Source organism: Vanellus vanellus (assembly GCF_965231255.1).
Source record: "Vanellus vanellus genome assembly, chromosome: 3".
Classification (NCBI taxonomy): Eukaryota; Metazoa; Chordata; class Aves; order Charadriiformes; family Charadriidae; genus Vanellus; species Vanellus vanellus.
The window spans coordinates 2,559,863-2,581,039 of record NC_138907.1 but is presented as its reverse complement, the minus strand read 5'-3'; the positions used below and the strand labels follow the sequence as shown (position 1 = coordinate 2,581,039).

The 21,177-nt window shown below is 36.6% G+C and overlaps 1 protein-coding gene across 1 annotated transcript in view; it reads right to left on the bottom strand.

Annotated features, from left to right (window-relative positions):
- Positions 1–339: 339 nt before the first annotated feature.
- The window catches only part of ACYP2 (acylphosphatase 2), a 44,615-nt gene continuing 23,777 nt past the window's right edge, over positions 340–21,177 (bottom strand). Inside the window, exon 4 of the mRNA XM_082480645.1 lies at positions 340–1,318. Within this exon, the coding sequence (XP_082336771.1) occupies positions 1,204–1,318 (115 nt within the window). The 3' untranslated portion in view covers positions 340–1,203. The remainder of the gene's footprint in view (positions 1,319–21,177) is intronic.

Genomic DNA, 21,177 nt, shown 5'->3' with positions numbered 1-21,177 from the left:
TCCAGGAAGACACTAGCAGGCTCTGCCCATGGGCAGAGCCAACCCAAGGCCATGCGACCACATTATTGCAGTATTATTGCACTTTAGGTACTACACCCTTCTCACAGGGACTTACAGCTTGAGCCTCTGTCATAGCACGATGGCATCAATCTTGATTAACTGAGAGCGTACTGCCAGATCACACAGGTGCCTGCTTGGATATATCAGAGATCTGACCAAAGTCTTCCAGTAAGTACTAATCCTGACACCAGAGTACTTTAGAATTGAGGATATAGGTCTGTTCCAGCCCTGACAGACTCCCTGGTGCCTGTGAAAAGAGCACTATATATAAGAATTAGATCCAATACTGCAAAGACTTATCCAATATTTATTGTGAGCGCATAAGTCAAGTTCCTCAGGACCTTTCATGTACGTGATGTGATGTACGTAGGTGCACCACGTTGAATCAGGCTCCAACATACATTCTTAACTAGAAGCAAATACATTTCCTTAAGGAAAATAAAATCTTCAATTTTAGTAAGAACACCAAAAAAGCAAAAAGATCAAAACATCCTTTATAGTCAGTATGGATGTAAGCTGTAGGTAAACAAGGAAAAAGGGGTGAGAGGCCATGCATTTCATCATCTTGTTCCAAGACTTTTATATGTATTTTTATAGAGAATTTTAAACCAAAGTTGGTTAGATAATCTTAGTTTGAGGCAACATAGATTTAATTTAAATTACCACTATATCTTAAACTAATTATCACAAATAACGTGATCTATAATACAGAGCTGTTTGAACAGATCTCTCAGTGTTCTAGTTCTGTAGTTAAGAATTTTTGGTGAAATTACAAACAGTAGAACACAAATTTATTATTTTGCATCTAAATATATGAAGAATCACAGTGTAAAGATTAGGTTCCATATGATTATATATAACAAATCTCTGTGCACAAATAATCACTGACACTTTTAATCGTTTATCTAGCTTTCAAGATGCAATAAATTAGATATTGGCATTTTCAATATTAGATATTGACATTCATGGCATAAAATGTCTAATACAGCAACTAAGAATTCTTACTTCATGTGAACAGGGACCGTTTATATTTATCTCTAGTATAACAAAGCATTTGAATGCTCTCATGACATTTTATGGAGGCACAGAAAATATCATGCAGCAGAAACATCACAATTTTGTGCTTAGTGATGTTTTCTTCTGTTAATATCTAGTGCTAAATCCTGAGAAGTCGAGCTTGGAAATCTCCTTTTCATTGGAAAAACTTGTTCGATCTATGCGAGAGCTTGGGCTTCCAACTTTACTCAGCCAGGATTTCCTGCAAGAAAAATAAGAGAGGGTGAGCGTATAAAGAACTGCACGTGTGGGGTTTATTCTCCTGCCATTCCTTTCCTTCCCTTCCCACCCCCTGCCAAGATGCTTAAGAAGCTTTTCAATGAGGAAACTACCACAAATAGTTAGTTTTTCTCTGGTTTTCCTACCTTTCTCCTTTAAAAAAAACAACCCAAACTATTTAAAAGGTATCAATATTTTAAAGAATATTACACAGTATTACCTAAAAATACATCTGACAAAAGGCTAAAGCAGATTCACTGTAATCATCCCTTTTAAGTACTTATAACAACATTAAAATAGGTATATATTACCTTTGCAGAGTCAATACTATACTTTCAGCAAGGACCTAAAAACTATTCATAATTGAAAAATATTATGAAAAAAAGAACGCTAACAGCCAGTTTACCCTTTTCTGACAACTGAAAGAAATGGAAACTGAAATGAAAATGAGTAATTTCAAAACCAGCAAAAAGACAAAGCAAACAAAAATCAAAATTATGTCAAAGCAATACCAAGTTGTAATAAATACTGAATTTTATACCGGCATTGTTAAGTGGATTTGCACTACAATTCAATCTTTAATTATGGTGGTGGCTTGCCTTCTTCCACACCACACTAAAAAATAGCATTGAACACAAATTACCACAAGGTAATTGAGGCTGTAAGCTAACAGTGCAATGGCTGCTCCTATGCGCACGCCCACTTTATTCCTCTCCTGCAGCAATTTGCTAATTCACAGTAGTGATAAACTGTTGTGAGATAAAAGGAGGTGCACAAACACCTGAAGTGCAGACAATGACACTGCTTACAGAGGGGTATATACTTTATCAGTATTTTGTGTTGTACTAAAGTCTCAGAAATAGGAGAGAGAAAGTATTGTAGTGTACCATATTTAAGGAGCAATATTTCCACACAAGTACTTACAACTTTGATGATGCATAAACTGCTATATACACATAGGTCTGATTAGTATTAAAAAATAACATTATTCATTTAAGTTCCAATTTGAAAACCAGAAAAGTTATGTCATATTAACAGTTATGTTAATTAATCTTTTGCAAAAATCACACTGAGCATTATAAAATACAATGTTCTTGCAGTGAGACTTAATTTTGATGTCTTTATAATGAAAATTGTGCATAGAAGTTGCTTGTCTCTTGAGCCAGTAAATAAAACACACCTGAGGAATAGAAATGCATCTCGCTACTGACCCTACGCGACAAGATTTTTTTTTTTTTTAGGCAATTTCTGACTCAACGTAACACTGCAAAATATCTCAAGTATCTTACCTGCTTATGAGAGACAGGTCCTATTCTTCAAGAGACCTTAAGATCGGTCTCATCGCTAGCACAGTTCCAAACCTGTATTCAGGACCTACACAACTAACCTTGTTCTTGTAACTCCGCACACGGCCTCTTGATTATGAAAAAATATACATCCTTAATACTGTAAGAAAACAGGTATGTATTTTGAAACACAGCTCCATATGCTTCCAAATGAATAAGGATAAAGTAAAAATTATGAAAATCCAAATTAAAACAATCCAGCTCCTTAGAAACTCTTTGCAGGATGCATGTATTTTATTCCCTATTAGGAAGTAGGGAAGGAAGTGTTATGGAACTGCTCCCTACCTGGGATTTCCATGACTACAGGGGCTCAGTTCCTCATTGAGATGTTAATACTTCACAATAGGATTGACTTTCCCTCCATTCACTCAAGTGACTGACCATTCACTGAACACTATGAAGAAGCATTTTTCCTTTGGTGTGTTTTATTTTTTTTTTTAAAAAGGTAATAAAGCAGGAAATTGGTATTTGCTAAAAAGTACACAGTTACAGTTGTTTCCCCATTTATCTACAGAGCAGAAAATGTCATCTCCAATATATTTGATAAGGGTAATACTTTTAAAATGGTTTTAACTTCCATTGGTACCCAGATCAATAGGCCCAAATTAGGAAGAGGTTTTGTATCCTCCTCTTGCTTCACTCAGTCATCTTAATTTTCCTTCACATGTGCATGAATTTCAAATCACCCAATGTGTGCAACAGATTAGCTACAATTACTAGCATTTGGAGTTTTAGCTTGCCATTTATAGCATCCATTTTAAAATCCACTGCTGCTACCCACTTCTCTTCAGGAGTGAGAAAGACAGCCTCCACCTCGCTTGTCACATGGGGTAGGTCTGAATCAAATGAGGACATTTCTTTAGTCTGTGACAGGAGAGTGTATAGCTTACTCAATAAATATTTTAAAGGATCTATTTCTAAGGAGACACTGCTTCAGTGAGTCTGGAACAAGAGCTAATCTCCAAATAGCCGTTTCCCATTGTGTTTTATTTCTCAAGTATTACACAAGTCCATGCAAGCACTCTTAGCTGCGCTCCAATCTCACTGTTCAAAACCAAACTGGCAGTGTGGGGACTAGATTGACTCAGATACAGTTTAATTACAGATTTATGAGATACAGAACCTCCCTGTCCAGGGGAGAAGCCAGGTAGGCCAGCACCAGAGTCTCTCCTCAGGTGCAGCGCTCCTGGCACCCCGCTCCTGCCCTCTGCCACAGGGTTGAGAACACCCAATGACTGGTTCATTCAGACAGGGCTGCTTGCAAAAATACCCCAAAACAAACCTAAACAACATTCTTTTCCTTTTATCATTTCATTAACAAAACCAAACTTTGCTAAGTGACTTTGGCTTGTTACCTAGGCAACCAGGCTCTTTCCATTCAACATGTTACTGAAAAACAATACCTTAAGAGCTGGGTTTGCACCATCCCAGTTTAGATCCTCACGGAAATAGCCTGGATGCGTACAGTATTCCAATCAGGCATCTCTTGCAAGCCAAGGCACACGTGCCTACCTGCTAACTTGACAGAATGAAGCCTGACCAGGTCAAATCTGCAGAGTTCTCTGGAGGTGTTACTTAAGGAGCCTTGCCTCTGTAATACAAGGTAGTACTAGCACAGCCCTGAAATACACAACACTTTGAATTCCACAGGCAGCAGAGTAACTTTATGATTTCCCCAAATAAGATTTTTTTTTTTTTTAACTGAAATCTATGCTATAAAACAGATTTCTCTAAAATAAATAGTTTGGTTGGCACTATTCTGATCAAAATCATCTACTTTGCTAAGGAAAACGTAACCTTGATGCAGGAAGAAACAGACTTTTTTGCACCTTTACACAGGCAGGCATGCCAAACAAGCACATAAATGATCAATGCATTTTTCCTGTGCTAGACTCTGTACCAAACCATTGATACATATAGGATGTGCTACAATAGTTCATTTATTGTATGCAAAAAGTGAAATTATGTTATCCTGAGACCGGAGCAATTTACAGTCTATAGTGCTAGAAATGTACCTGGAAATGACCTACAGCATTAATACTTGGTGAACTGGGAACAGTTTAGAAATGTGTTTGTTTCTCTTCACCTTAACCACAGTGTCACTTACAGTGGAACAAGAGAAATGTGTGCTTTTATTTAGAGGGAAAGAAAATAAAGGCACTGGCTTGTTTACACTATTTCCCTTTGTTTGGGATAAAATATTGGAGAGAATTTTGCTTTTGGAAGATTGTATTTACATCTGAGACAGTGTATAGACTAGGATTACAAATATTTATAAGATACCTCCAAAATGTTGTATTCTGAAACAGTACTGTCAAGTCTTCATAAATTTTGATATTTAAATATTTGCAGAAGAAATGTGGAATTCTTTATCACCACCGTCTGGCTTCTGAGGTTTTGGGAAGAACTTTAGCCATGCTTTTCAAGCTTTGCTCTCCAATCATAAGGGCTAGGAACATTTTACTTAAAACCTTAGCCCTTTTATAAACATGAAATTTACATATATTTAAAGCCTCTAGTAGCCTGTATAGTAAAGACATCTCACAGCTTACTGTAGAGCCATTCTATTGCCCCTACACCTCTGCTGCTGCTGTCAGAGCCTAATAGTACAATAGGAATCTGGAAATAAAATTTATAAGGTTCAGTGTTGTTGTGGAAAAAGTAGCAGGAAGGATAAAAACCTTGGTAACAAAAGTGTGTTTGAAAATACTGGGTTTTGACATGATTTGAATCAGTGCGGCCTGAAAAAAAAACCAACAAACTAAACCACACCACAATTAGCATTTTAACTTTAGCAAAATCAATCAAGGCCTCAGCAAGGTGAAGAAAACAGGTTCTCAAGAAAATACATGAGGGATCCTGGGAAGAACTACTAATATTTTGGTGCAGGATAACATCACGAGGACTCAAGCAATATGTACAGTCAAAATTCTCCTACTGGCTCCTAGTAAATTTTTTAGCTCTCAAAACTAGGCTCTAGCTTGGGGTAGAAACCTGAAGCCACCTGACCTGAAAATGCGGCTGCCTCTAGAGCTCTGCTCAAGGGAGCTTCTGTGCTGCCATGGAAACTGCTGTACCTCCTCAGGCAAAAGGGTGGTTTTTAGACTGTTGTGCCACCACTGTCTGATACACCACCAAAAGCACTGCTGGCAGCAGTCTACACTAGGTCAGGATCAGATGTCTGCACTTATTTGCATGTCCATGCCTTTCGCATATATATACCTGCAAAAGGAAGGGAGAAGCAGTAGAGGGAGAACAAGACAAAGTACAAGGGAAGGGAATTTTAGCGCATTTATTAGAATGACCCCACCACAGTCCATGAAATCAAAGCCATGTGACAGGTTTCTTCAGAGGATTATAACAAAAAGAGAAAGCCAACAGTAGTCTAAGAAGTGGATGGGTTAGAAACAAAGCAACCTGCTCAGGTGTAGGTGCGGTGCCCCAGAATAGAGCTGGAGCCTCTAGGCGTGGGGAAGACTGCACTGCTGCTGCCTGTTCCCTAGCTGCTCTGGGCATCCCAACAACAGGGCTTTCTTCACCCATCGGATATTTAGCAGAAGTCCTGGAACTGTTTTAGAAAGGGGAGAAAGATATTTAATCAAAAGTAGTGTTTGATTTTGTATTTTTAAACACAGCTGTCAGATGAATGTTGTTAATTTGTTTGTATTTCTTCCTTTTCTGTCAAAACCTGCTGCGCTCAAGGCCAGCATTTCTCTAGAGAATACATCATGAGCTTTTCTTGGAGGTACTATTTGAAAGTAATGTCAACAGCAAGGGGACGTTAGCAGAATCTGACATATTGAAGATCCTGTGTGACACAATAAGCTTCAAATACGTATTTTGGTGTCATATTTCTATTTATACACTTGAGAAAAATGACTTGTATGTTAACATTCATCACATTGTGCATTTTATCAGCAAGATTATTTTTAATGTGAAAGTGATCATTACTAGTTCGCATTAGCACAGAATTTGACTCTATGTACTTCAAATTTACTTTGTTGTTCACATATGATCTGTTAAATGTCTTCACCTCTTAAAGAGGAGGATTTATCCCAGAATGAATGAAACCAAGTCCGAAGGTTTTTTTTTTTTCTTGTATACAATGCAGAGTTATGTTGTGGATTTTCCTATTAATAGTTCGGTAAACTTCAAGTAGAATTTAATAATTTGCTTTAACACAGGATCATAAGTAATGTTTTTTTTATTAGAATTATCAGATTACCTCTTTGTTCAAACCATGTTAGGCAAGTCAGATTTGGCTTCTTTCATAGATCTTATTGGAAAAAATTAAGCAATGTTGCAGGAATTTGTTCCAAAGAAGAGTAAAGAAGTAAATGAAGAGTAAAACCAAATTTGGCCATCTCAGTAACTCAAAACAGCTTTTATGTCCACAATGACTTACGTAAAGTACAAGGCAAAAAGAGAATGTCCTGTTAAGCTTGTGTCCTATCTTCCCAACGCAGTAAACATACCAGAAAGCCAGAAGCAGCAAAAAGCCTATTGATATTTTTTCCTTGTAATATGTCTGCCTCTACGGGGTACCATTTGGCTCACAACACAAACGAGGAATTTTGACTAACCCTACTCCATTGCACAGAATGCAACTGAAAGTTATTTCTCATTCTGTATCTATTAAATCTAAGGCCACGGGAAGCTTAAATGAGAGGAACTGTTGCTGTTAAAGTGTACCAATTCAGGCTTCTTGGAAAGAAAAGCTAGTTCTAATGCTTAGAAACTGGTTAGTATCCATCACCCACATAAACTGTATTTAAGACAAATGGCTGTATTATAGAGTTGAACAAAGAGTAAAGTACTACTGCTTCTGGCCACCAGTTTCATATTGAAAAATGTTAATTAAACCCTTACCGTGGCCATTTCAAAGCAATCCTATTGGGAGATCATAATGAATCACCACACTTAGACCAATTCAGTTTTACTTAAAATCCCTTTCATTATACAACCTGGTAAAAACAAGACAGCCACTACAGGAAAGGGAGCCCAGTTACAGCTATCCAGTTGGAGACTTCATATCAAACCAACACGCATCCACAATCCAGGAAAGCATTCAAATAAGACAGAAAACTGCAGATGACAAATGCTATCAAGGCAACACTTTCTTGTTCTCTGTTAGTGAGGTTCAGAAAGGAAACTGACATAAAAGCCATACAAGAACCAACCCAACGTTACCATGTTTTCTGTATCCGCTACATAATTCTCGGAAGACAGATTTACACAGAAAAATACATATTAATTTATTATGCAAGAACTAAAAATAAAGCCAGACCAAAACTCAGTGAATTCCTTCAAGCACCACTGTGATTCTTGAAATTTTCCTCAAGAGTTTCCCTTACTTGACAAGTACTTAGGAGAGCTAAGAGACTGAAAACCAGGAAGACTCACTGAGAATTTGCAAACTGACCCTTTCCAATTTAAAAAAAGTAAATGGAGATCTTGAAAGGGAAGCATCATGTTATAGAGCACTGAGCAACTCTGAGTGAGGCTATTTAATATTTCCAGTGTTGCAGTGACTGTGCACAAGTTTACTTTTCCCTAGAATGCCACTGTTTGAATACTTCAGGTGGCCTCACTTCAAAACATGCAAGAGTGACTGTTTCTAATCAAAGTACCTGATATAAGCATCCACACGTGAGCACAGATTAGGTCATTGGTCATCCAGCTGCTCGTTACGCTGAAGCACACAAACAATTGCTTTCATGTGCACAAAACATCTGCCTGCCCACTTTTATAGTAAAAACAAAACCCACTCCTCAGATTGTCACAAAAATCTCAGCCAAAACAATTTTAAGCTGAAATACTTACTTTGGATATGCATTTCACATATGTTTTCTTCTTACTATTAGGCAAACTGATTCACGTATATTGGGACTTACAAATTACCTTTTAAGAAAAGATAACTGCAACACATATGGTGTTTAGTCCCTATAGAAGTGGATGTTGTTGACAGAAAAACATGTAACAACAAAAAAATTTATTATTCATCTGTAGCTTGCAAAAGTGTTTTGAAATTTTCTTATTAATCTTCAGCTAGGTCAGCTCCATTTTTTCTACTGACTTTATACTACATGATTTAATTTGGTAATTTAAATTGCATGCTTTCAAAGGAAGCAGTTACACCCATCTTTTTAACATGCAATCTCAAGGAGCATTTTTTAAAGCAACTGTGATATAAAGTAGTAGACATTTTAGGATATGAAATAAAAGATCAGGAAAATGTTTTAACAATGTTATATTAGAAAGCACAACTGTTCAGAAAAACACCAAGTAGATTATACTAGCTAATAGTCTGTTTAAATTTTATACAATGAGAAAATCTGGGCTTTGTCAAGACTTTCTTTCATAATGCTGGTTTGTTGGGGTTTTTTGCATTACAAATATAGCTACAATAAGTAGGAAGCAAAAGATTAATATAAGGATGTTACAGCTATTCCGCTCTTTATTTGACAAGAGGCATTTGTGGTTTCCAGCACACCAGAACATGTCCTTGAGGTGAACCCAGAATGGTATGTTTACAAGGAAGGTAACACTGTACCCATGGTATAGATGTATTCTATAATATTCCCTGGAAAGAAAATCCCCTTTGGAATTGATTAGATTTGTCACCAAGAAGTAGGATTTGCTGGTATGCATTATTTATTGTTTCCATAAATAACAAGAAGATCTTGTATTTAAAAAGATTCATATGCTTCCCAAAGCCCAGGCAGTCTCATCTGCCTTGAGGTAAATCTCCAGAAACAAACAGCCTGAGGTAGCAGAGACACAAAAGTGAGATGCGCCGAGCCTCTGGCATGGTGTCGCTTATGGAAGGGCAGACAGACATTATGGAAGTGACTACATCTTCCACATTGTCACATCCCGGAGAGTTGTATTTTGTTTACAGTAATAAAGTTATTTTCATTCTTTAACATATTAGTTCATGATGGTTTTCTTATGACTTCACATACATTAAAATACCATTCTTGAAAGACCCAATATAAAAAACGGTTTTCTCTACTGGCTTTGTAAGTTCCATAAATTTATCATTTCACTTGTGGGCACTTTGGTTTTAAGTCCGTAAGATGACACAGGCTATCTTTACAGGTAGGTGTTAAATACATCATCTAAAGAATCCTTTCAAGTCATGATCCCAAACTACTCTGATAGCAGCTATCTTGGATATATCAGCTAGTATATATATACTTGAAATACTGATATATATACACACTTGATTTCCTACATGTCTACATTATTCAAATCAGGTTTGTAACATCTGATTATTAAGATTTAAACTTTCTATTAATATCATGAAAAGCTCGATTAAAAAAAAGACCTGTTCATGTGAGCTGCAACAGTGCTGCAAGCATGCCTATGGCAAAGTCCATTCCTGCGGTCTATGAACTGTCATTATGAATATACTCACTTAGTAGAAATAAACACACTTAACATCAAAGCTCCAAGCTATTTAAGGAAGCTATTGGAGCATGAACCCATAGTTTAGTTCAATGTTTCTTTCTGTAAAAAAAAAAAAAAAAAATTATGTTATTTTAAACAAGGCTTTTAATATTTATTGAAATAGGATCTGATACACATTCTTTGCTATTCGGTCTTTTCTGTGCTGTACTACACTGTATTTTTATTATACTTGTTATTTAGACTATTTCTTTAAAAATGTTTTCCAGTTTGTTTGCAACAGTAATAAAATGAATTAAGAAATAGAGAATTATTTTTCTAGGGAAAAATTAAACCGAGACTAGAAATCCTGAACTATCACCTTCTCAAGGTAACTATAGTACATGCTACTTAAAGTTACCACTTACACAAAGCAAACTTTAGTGGCGTTTTTTTTTTTTTTTTTAAATTTATTATGGGCTTGATCTTTTCTCCTAAACTTTCCATTAGTTTTGGACATCTTTCTGCTGACTCATTAGAATCTGCCCTTTATCAGTACATTTTTTCGGTAGTGAGAGCTTCAGACTTCAAAAACTAGAATAAAAGTAGAATTCTACTGAAGACAGCATCTTATTTCTACTAAAGTCAATAGTAACACTTCTAATGAGAACAGTGAGGGAGACTTGACCTCTGTTTTTACAAAATTTAAGCAGAGATCTACAACTACTTACAAGAAATAAACATCTAGAAAAATCCAAATGAAGGAAACCATCTTTGGAAGACAATTGGTCCATACTATTCTCAAGTGTTCTTAAATAGGTATTGTTAATAACTATTAATGAGCACCTTGTGTTGCACAAAGTTTTCATTTTGTCACTTATGCTTCATGCAATGTAAGCTGCCATTAAATGTGCAGTGAGATAGGCAGTATTCTCCACTGCAGAGAACTTCCATTTTAGAAAACATTGATCCCTTTTTTAGGATAACTGTGTATTCCTTTGACATGGGTATCAACTAGCTAAATCTGAGTTTCTCTTTAATATTTTCTAGTCCAAATAACTTGTTCGGTTTCCATTCAATTGTTTAAAAAAACGTTTTCAGAAGAACTATGAGCAATGAGCTAAGAATGTATGTTTTAATAATGAAACACTAAGTTTTTTTTTTTTAAACAAGCAGTAAGAGTTAGGTAAAGTCAGCTCTGCTTTTTTATGTATATAATTAAGCGTATGAACTGTTAGATTTTCAAGAGCATTGCTCAGGCAATGCAACCTCACCACCTAACTACTGTCCATCACAAAGGTAGTTTATAACAGCAGAGTAAGAGTAATGTGTTGTCATTTCTTAATATACAACAGGTTCTGAAACTTTGTGAAATGCTTGGTAAGAAGGGAACTACTGCCAAAGTATAAATATGTTCCTAAACTCCTAAACCTTCCAATTTTTTCATCTTCCCCTCAAGCTTCAGGGGCTGTCAAGAAGTATCAAGTATCTCATTTGTTTTCTGTAATATATGCCATTTTCTTTCTTTCTTTCTCCCCCCCCCCCCCCCCCCCCCCCCTTTTTAAATTTTGTTCTGCCTGCACAGTTGAAGCAGATAGAACTGTTTCTGATCCTTTTCACGCTGTATACTGCTGCAGGGATTATGTACATTTTGTAGTACGAATTGAGAGCTACAAAAAAAATCCTAGAAAACCAGTAATTTCACTAGCAGCTAATTTTACTGAAATTTATTATGCAAAAATATTTCATTAATATTACACTTGACAAAACTTAGGTTTTGTAGCTAATCGTCAGTGCCTCATTAATGCACAAAAGGACGAGTAGTGAATGCTACCAGGCTAGTCATGACTCACCATTTTGAAACAAATTGTTTTCCATTACAAAGCTTGCACACACCCCACAGAAAGGGCTTTCTAACAGAATTCATAGAACTGGGCTAATTCACTGGTATAGTCGCAGATGCTCAGCTGCATCATGTCTTTCCTGACTCAGTGTTTCCTGTGATTGTCATGGTGTGGTGATCACCTGTGTGCAGGTTCTAGCCCTTTCCTTGTTTACTATAACATTCCTGACTCAGCTGTGCTAACATGCACATTAAGAAGGGATTCAGGACTAGAGTCCAAAGTTACTACTTAAAGTGAAGAAATAAATAAAGCATTTTGAATAATTCATCTCAAAGAACTCGTTTCAAAATAAACTTTGAGTTACTTGGCGTTTCCAGTGATGAAGATTTCCAAAGGCAGAGAGTTGAAATGCCGGCACTGAAGACTGGCAGGTTTCCTAGAATAAAACTCTCAAAAGGCGCACACACTCGTGCTCCCCGAATTTGCTCATGAAGGTCTGTTTGGCCTTTTTTTGCAACACCAAGACCTTAGAAGCAAAACAACAAAACTAATCATTTAGGAGGAAGAGTTATGCAAGCTTACAAACATTAGTAGTGTATGATTAAGGAGAGCTGTTCTAAAATAGTTTTGCAAAATTAGTGTCAGAACAGTTCATGTCATCATGCACTTTATAAAAACAAGAGTATGCTCCAGGTTCCTTGTTGTCCAGAAAAAATAGTCCAAACACTATATAAATCATATCAGTTAAATATGAGCTTTGCATTACAATAGCTGCAATGAAATTCAGGATATAGTATACAACAGATGAAAAGGGTGGCTAGACCACAGATTTGGCTCCAGATAAAGACGCTAAAACCCTTCAGGAATTCAAATGCCCATTCTGACATAAGGCGTGATTTTTAAGAATATTCATGATTATATGATAAATTTGACCACCAAACAGATCTAACCAAGAACAGGAAGCAGCTCAGTGCACATCACTTCTGCAAGTCACGTTACAGGGTCTCAAACTGGGTACCACTAGGAGAAAACCAGAGATCACGTATGAAAAACCTAGTCTAAATTACCTGACTGGCACCACGGTGGAAGTCTATGGCAGAGGGAGAGAAATCTCCACCTTTCAAAGCAGCATTTAATGGTCTTAGTTGATCACCCTTCTTTTCTTCCTTATTCCCTGATAAGGCTGGTGAATACAGAAGGCACGACCAGAAGCTACAAGTCCTTTTACTATACAAAGCCCACTGCCTCCTCTGAACAAGCTTTGCCTAGACACCAAGCAATGCAGTGGTCCTATGAAAAATGTAGTTTGTGATGGCTAAATCCAAATGCTAAATTATTTAGAACACCAAACAAGTCCAGGAGAGTGAAATCCCGGTACTCAGAAGCCAATAGATGTCAAAATCCAGTCACCAAGGACTTCTGCTAGCAATTTGTTAGACAGTGAATACTGTCTAAGAATTAAACATATATAATGCCATAATCATCCCAGCACACAGTTGACTCAGTTTTCATTGCAATGCAGGGAATTTAGGCACAGAACTTTGATTAAAGTGAAACATACGCCTAACTTTCCTGCACTTCTATGAAATTCTCAGTATATACTGTGTAGCATCAATAAAGCAACAATACAGTATTACAAGTTAAAAGTTCCTACATTTAACTTTGCTCTCATCTTCCTTTGTTACATGACACAAATACAGCATTTCAAGTTTAAGAGCTGGAAGAGTGCCTGCAAGTAAAAAAAAAATCTCTACTCTGAGAACAACTTTCTCTTATAAAGCAGCAAAAGGGATTTTTAATTAAAACAGTACATCCGTTTTGGCTTTAAACTTAATACAGGATGCTACAAGTCTTGCCTACATATTTTTTTGGTTTACTTTAAACAATGGAAACAAGAGTTCATAATTCAAGTATTGACAGATCTTTTACTATTATGGTATAAATCATTGTGTTCTTTCACTCTCCTTAGTTTTTATGATAGAAACAACCTTTACTCCTTTATGCAATTTTGCTTATTTATCCATATATTCTGGTACAGTATGTAGAAAAATACTGCCACATTTCCTTAAATTTTTAATCCTCCAAAATACATAAAACCCTGCATTTCAGCTTTAAAATCATGTATTTCCACCCCATTTGTTTTAACTATTGGACATTTTTCACGACTTAGCTTTTTAAAACAAAGCCCCAAAATTCATAACTGGTGAATGGTCCATTTCTTATTTCAGCTGGTAAGTGCTTCATCTTCAAGGTATGTTAAGGATTAGTTCAGTGAAGGTCTGTGAAAGCTAACCACTGACTTAAGTAGTTTCCTATTCAGGATATTTTCTTGTACAAATTTTTAACTCAAGAGCCTGACCCATTACAAATATACCCAAACAAGTCATAAGCATATCTCAATATAACTAACTCAAAGATTAAGTATATTAGTTTATGAAACCTCGATTTAGCTTCTTAGACAAAGAAATCCAGTATGAACTTGAAGAGGCAACACCCTTTTTAATCCAGACCAAAAGCAACGTGATTACAGTTGAGAGTCAGAATATTTAATTAAATATCAATATCTACTGCTTTGCCTTGCTCTTACAGTAGCAAAAAGATAAAAACAAAGCCAAAACCACCCCTAGCCAACTAATCAAATTGTAATTGATCCTTCAGAAAAACCCCGAGACTCCTCTGTATACATCCAAACCTGAGTTACAGTGCTGGGCCTATCTACTGCTCCTTCACTGTGTCTAGAGACAGAGAAAGATCACTCCAAATTGCTAGAGGAGATTTGCTCCAAAACCCACAGCACCAATGTATCCAAGAGGCTGGATGGCATCCAAGAACTGGATAAAGGGATGACAGTTTCTTACCTTTCACAAAATGCAGAACATTGATTTTATTAGGAAAAAGAAAGTCATGCATTTTTCCCAGATATACAATTGATACACCACTGGTATGACAAGCAAATACCAACTAGGAAACAGACAAAACCCTGAAGCAACAGGGCACTTGGTAGAAGATAATAAAAGCTTTTCTTTTTACCTAAACATGTACACAACCCTTACTTACAAGATTAAGAAAAAACACAGTGGAAAATAAATGTAACAGGGAGAACCTTAAGGAGAACAAATTACCAGAACAGAAAACTATGCATAAACAATTCAGGCCTTGATCTCTATGTATAGCTTTAATACAATTAAATTTACTACGACCACATGGGAAGAAAATGGTTACATGGCTGTAGTTTTAACATAAACAGTTCAAAGTTGCTACATTTAAATAGAACAGCCACACAATTCTGATAGAAACCTGGCTGGGCACCAGACTCAAACATAGCCATAGATGCTAAGGGGAACGCACGGAGCACCTAATTGAGAATAATGGGTATCTTTCCAATTCATGTATATGTGGAAAAAGATCTTTTTGTCCCTCCAGTTTTTCCTCCATCTTTTTATTACTGTTACTCCCACAAGTCAAGGCTACCTTGCCACATGTACACGCTATTGCACAACTTGAGTGCTGTGAACACAGCTCGAACTTATGTTACTTGCCATTAGCACCACAAGCAAGTTCTGACAGTCAAAAAAATCACAGGTCCTTGCTAGTGCAAAGATGCAGCTGGCACAGTGTTTCCTTATGAACTATTGGTACTTAAGACAGAAGAGGGAACTACCCATCAGCAAAAAGGACAGGGGAAAAAACAAGTTGTTTTAAGCAGAATTAAATGTGGCAAAGATAGAGCAAGCAAGTATGAACAGTAACCTGGTCTTCATCATTATGCTCAAAAGGACCACAGTCTGCATGAACATTGGCAGAAAAGTCTCTGGACAATAAGGACACCACCTCAAGACTCCTGATGAGGTTACATGGTTGCTGGGTAGTTTGCAAGTGGCAGGAACAAAGGATGCATAGTAAAGTCTCACATCAGGTAAAACCTGAGATAGAACATCTTCATTGTATGACAGAAGATCAAGTGACAGGTGAAGATGAATGAACCTTCACTTGTAGCTATCCATACACTCAAATGTGGAAGCAAGAGAAACAAAGAACTACATACACTTTCAAATAAGGATGTACACAAACATATTCACTCATGTGCTTCAACAGAAATCACTTTGTAGGTTGCTCCTAAGTAACACGCTCTTAAAACTTGGGATTTTTGTGTTAAATGTGGTAAAGAATACCTAAATCTCTGTTTTATGATATAACTATAACATTCAAATCACACTCTTTCCTGGTATGTTTTTAAAGTAAATTCAGTTTTAAAGAAAATTCCAAGTCCAAAGCAATTACATATTATTTACTGTTCTTCAGGGCACCTCAGTGAATTCTGGAAGATGCTGTGTTTGCTAAAGAATGCAAAACACTTCCCTTATGGCAAAATTCTTTTGGATAATGAAACTGTTGCATGCGAGATGCTGGCTAGAGGATACAAATCATTCCAGCTGATAAAAAGAAATTTGTTTCAAAGCAAATGATTTTCATTAATTATTACTTCATGTACATTCACTAGTTTTAATAGGTATTTGAGACAAGTTTGTTAAAATAATATACATTCAATAGCTATTTTTATCAGCAGTATCCAGGGAATACAGCCCAAGTGACCCTACATTCACCCCATAGGTTAGAAAGGGCTCTCAGCACAGCAGTGGTTAGCAAAGTTTTTAACAGTGTTGGTATCAGCCAGCTACAAAGTAACAGTAATGGGTCCCCTTTCTGTTCACTGCCTGGGAATGACGACTCAGTATGTAAAGTTGTCTCTTCGATTGATATTAATCCCTATGAAATAACACAAAATAAACTAAACATAACTATGAAGACCACTTTCTACCATACACCTTCCAGGAATCTTTAGTCAAAAAAACAGGACCTAAGTAAACCACCAAAAAAATCCCAAACCAGGCAATTCATGTTTTATAGAAGTTCAAATGTAATCTGAGCTACCAAGTAAAATTAGGCACCAAAAGAACCCTTTAATATTTTAGAACTGAAATCCTAAAATACTTCCTTTTCAAGAAAGCGCTTCTGCACAGTAGTTGCAGTCACGATTTCAGTTGTACCTGGAAGTACCAGGTATTGCCATAAATACCTTCTTTAGCTTAAAATTGCCATGATGAAGTTCTCAATTCTATTCCCAGCTAGCCTACATTCACACCTGGTTTCGTTTACATCCTTGTAAGGTTGGTTCAGGGCACCTGTAAGATTATCAGACTGGCACCTCAGGAGTATTTTAAGCATTCAGCCTTGTAATTCTAAGTTGTAAAGCAGTCAAGGCCACATCAGTTGGACAGCATCATTGGTCTCCGAAATCACTCCACCAAGATACTATATAAAGATATTCAAGGATGCAGCCAGAGATCTGTTACCTCTGGTCACATAAATGCCTCTTTCCCCATCTTTTCACTTACTCTGCTCTATTCATGTCATACATTGCAGTTTGTTCTTTGCAATATGGATCCAATCTGACTTTCTGGTTAATGATGTATTTAGTGACATTCTGATTGCTCTTCATTATAACATAAGAATGAAAGATGCTGCCACTCAATTCAGACTACATTCCACTCTGACCCTAAAATCCAATGAATCTCTTTATTCACAAAGGCATACATCCTCCCTACCCTTACAGCACCTTCCACTGTGAGCTAAAAGGACTTTCTGACCTTGTAAGGAAAAATATCAACAAGTTAAAGTTAATTGGATTCTTTAGGAAATTCAGGTCTGTGTTAGCCTTCATCTGCAATTAACTTCATAATGAAGTACAAATTATTCAAGCCTCTGCATATTTGAAATTCTTAAATAATTTGCAAACAGGCAACATGAAGAAATTACACTATAAATTACCATTGGGGTTTATTATATAAGTATGTGAGGCAGTGTGACCTGTCCCTTGGCAGTAGGCCCTATATGGCCTTCACACTCATTCTTTTCCAACACTGCCTCTAAGGCTTCTTCATGTCAGCACACAGAGGCAGTGATCACACAGACACAGCTCACTGCAATGATAAAACCAGTGCAAATTCAAAGCCAAGTGCAACTACACATTTTGGTTGCTCACACCAGAGATGATGCAAACCAAGTGAAAATCCAGTTTAACTAGCCGTGATGCTCTGCCTGGCTTGCCTGTTTTAGTGCCATGTCGAATGTATTCTTTCACTTTTGTCTAAACAGCAATATATACTAGATCTCCAAATCACTAGAAACATTGGCCAGCTTGGTTCTTCAATGATATTTGGAATTTTTAATCTCAAATTTTTAAAGAAATAGGAAAATATTGAAAAAAATTTATTGATAAGGTACTGATATTTACCCCAAAAATTTTAAAAAATCCTAGGCTATTTTATTTGGCCCCAAACAAAGCACTGAAAGCTTTAAAGAATTCAGTAGTTAATGCAATTGCTTAAGATACTTTTAAAATTAACATGCTTTATAATTGTATGTAAACTTTCATTCATTCAGATATACAAAAATATTAACACTGATCCAAATGGATAGGGACATGCAAAAAACAATATAACATTTCTTTAAGAAGAATTTTACCTACATTGGTATACCACTACTAATATACCCAAATTATAACAAGACTCCTGCATGATAGTAAGGGCAGAATAACTGTTGTTTGAATGCTTAATCTGACAGAATTAAGAGTTAATGTAAAACATCTTCATGGCAGACACAGTTTGTTGGAATATTTCCAACAAGGGTCAAGTTCATCTTACACAGGCACTAATTAAAACACGTTTAAAACACTGCCTGACTAGAAAAACAAAACGCTTTCAAACTCTGGGGTTTAAGCTGGGACGTGCTGCTATCAGTAGAGGCAGTTCAGGTGGAGAGCCACAGTACGCAATACCTTTGAGATGCCCGACAGTGCTCCAGCCCACTGGACAGGCCCTCCTGCCCACGGAAAACCTGCACAGCCATTTACAAGAGGTACCTCTAGTTTTGGAAGCCAGCCAGGATCAGGACAGCAGGGATGACAAAGCATATTAGCAACAGTTTCATACAGAATCATATTTACCTTTGTCAAAAAAATTCTGCAAGTTGTTAGACCAATTAGCTATTTCAGTGGTATCTAAAAGTGTACCAGGCTTTTTTCATAAGCAGAGCTCTGAGACAAAACTGAGGCTATAACACAATGAAAAAGGTTAACACAATAAGGAAGGGAGTTATATTGTTACAACCACTATTACTTGCTCTGTGACTCAGAAACTTCAATGTAACTCACTATTCTGCCAGTAGCAGTCATAGTGGTAATTAGTTCCATTTACTTCTAAACAGTTACTCAGAGTAAGACGCTAAAGATATATAGAAAAACCAGCAGGAGGTGGAGGCTTCTACCTGTACTGCTTCGAGTCTCAAAGGTTTTCCAATCCTGATAACGTCTCTGCAATGCCAAGGTGGGAAATGCTTTTGTAAATAGCACTCAAGTACTCAAAACAAACAGGCTGACTAGAAACAGTGTGGTTACATCTACCTTAGCCAGGAACACAGACGAGCAAGGAGGTCCGTAGAATACAACGGTTGGTGGTGCTGAGGACCTGACTTCCACACAGTATTAAACATTTCAGACAGGTCATTTTTTCCCCATGATTTCTTGAATTATAACAAGAGAAAAAAAAGAAGATACATCAGAAGCAGGATATAGTATCAGGAAAATTCTTAAACCTGATTTTTTGCAGTGTTTCTGTTCTTCCTAATACTCCTAGCTCTTAAAAAATAGTACTTAATCACTGAAAAATGTCAGATTCCTCTGGACTTAAGTACATCCATCAGCCACCTCCATTCAGAACATTCATCCTTAAATGAGTACAGATGTGGGCTAAGACTTGCATCTCCTGACTTGTAGGTGAATACCGTGTTAAATGGACTTCAAATGCCTCTTGTCATGTCCGCTACTTTGAGCCTGAAGTTATATTGTGGTGGGCTTGCAAAGCACAATACATAACATTGTTTCTCCTTTCTTTAATTCAAAGATCTTCTCATTTCAATAAGACCTTGAAAGAATACTATTTGAAAAGAGCGAAAGAGACCAAAAAATAAGCACGGAAACAAGTTTCTCTGCATTGTTATGAATAATACGCTTTTCTACACAAGATAGTGGACAAGATTAATCGCGTGTATGTTTATAGTCAATGTTTTCAGACTTCCAAGTGTTTCATACATTTCTCTCATACTCACTATTATGATGGCAGTGTTCCTACTAAGTTTAGTTTGACTCATATTATATCCCTCAACACGTTGCCTCCTACAGGAATAGAATAAGCAGAACAGAGATGGGGTGACATGAGCCCACATCTATGATTTCCTCTAGCTTAGCATTCGTATTTCTGCAGCCTCCGTTTTCTGGGAACTTAGAATTTCTTCTTGCAAATAGAAGTTTTACACAGCCAACAAAAGACTAGTCACACATATTCAACCATTTTACTAAGCTCAGTACCTGCAATGATCAAATAGCAAGAAACAGCTATCAACAGCAAATATTAATCTATTAAATTGCTGTTCAGCAATTATAAAAAATATTTCTACCTAAGTCTTTTCAACTTCTGCTTCCATGTTGTTGAAATTTCATTTCATTTTCAATTAAAGCTGTCAACCAGCTTTATTGAAATCAAAGATTTTAATTACACTTAGCAATCCCAAAACTGCTGTCTTATTTGGGAGAAGTGTTCTTCTTTTAGTGGCTAATATTGAAAATTGATATTTAAATTCATCCCTTTCCTCATTGCATTGATTCCCCTGTAAAGTAAATGGAAAATAGGATTTACTATTACAGCTGGTGAAAGAAATATCTAGAAAGCTAAAAATAGATAGCAACTTCTACATATGCAAGTAGATTGACATCTAGTGTGAAAACACTGAACTACAAAGCCTATACTGCATATCAACAACGATGAATTTAAAGTAATATAGATACAAATTTGTGTAAATTACAAGAGAACCAAATCCGCCAAATACAATCACCTTTAAATCTTCTTTTTTTTCAAATAGCTACACAGAGCCAAAAACATTGTACTAGTAACTGAGGAAGTGTAGCTAAAAGAGACAAACTGACATGTTAGTAGTAAATCTTAAAAGCCAATGATAGAATCGGGAGAAAATCAGAAAAGCTGAGGAGAGGAGCACAGGCTAGCTGGTCAAGCAGAAGTTTCTTCTAGCCTTGGATAAGGTGAAGTAGAAAAGTTAGAGACAAAGACAGAACTACCACGTGATTTGTTTCAGAGTCTGAGTGAAAGAGACCTTGAATACCTTCATTTCTGTGATGTAGACACAAAGAC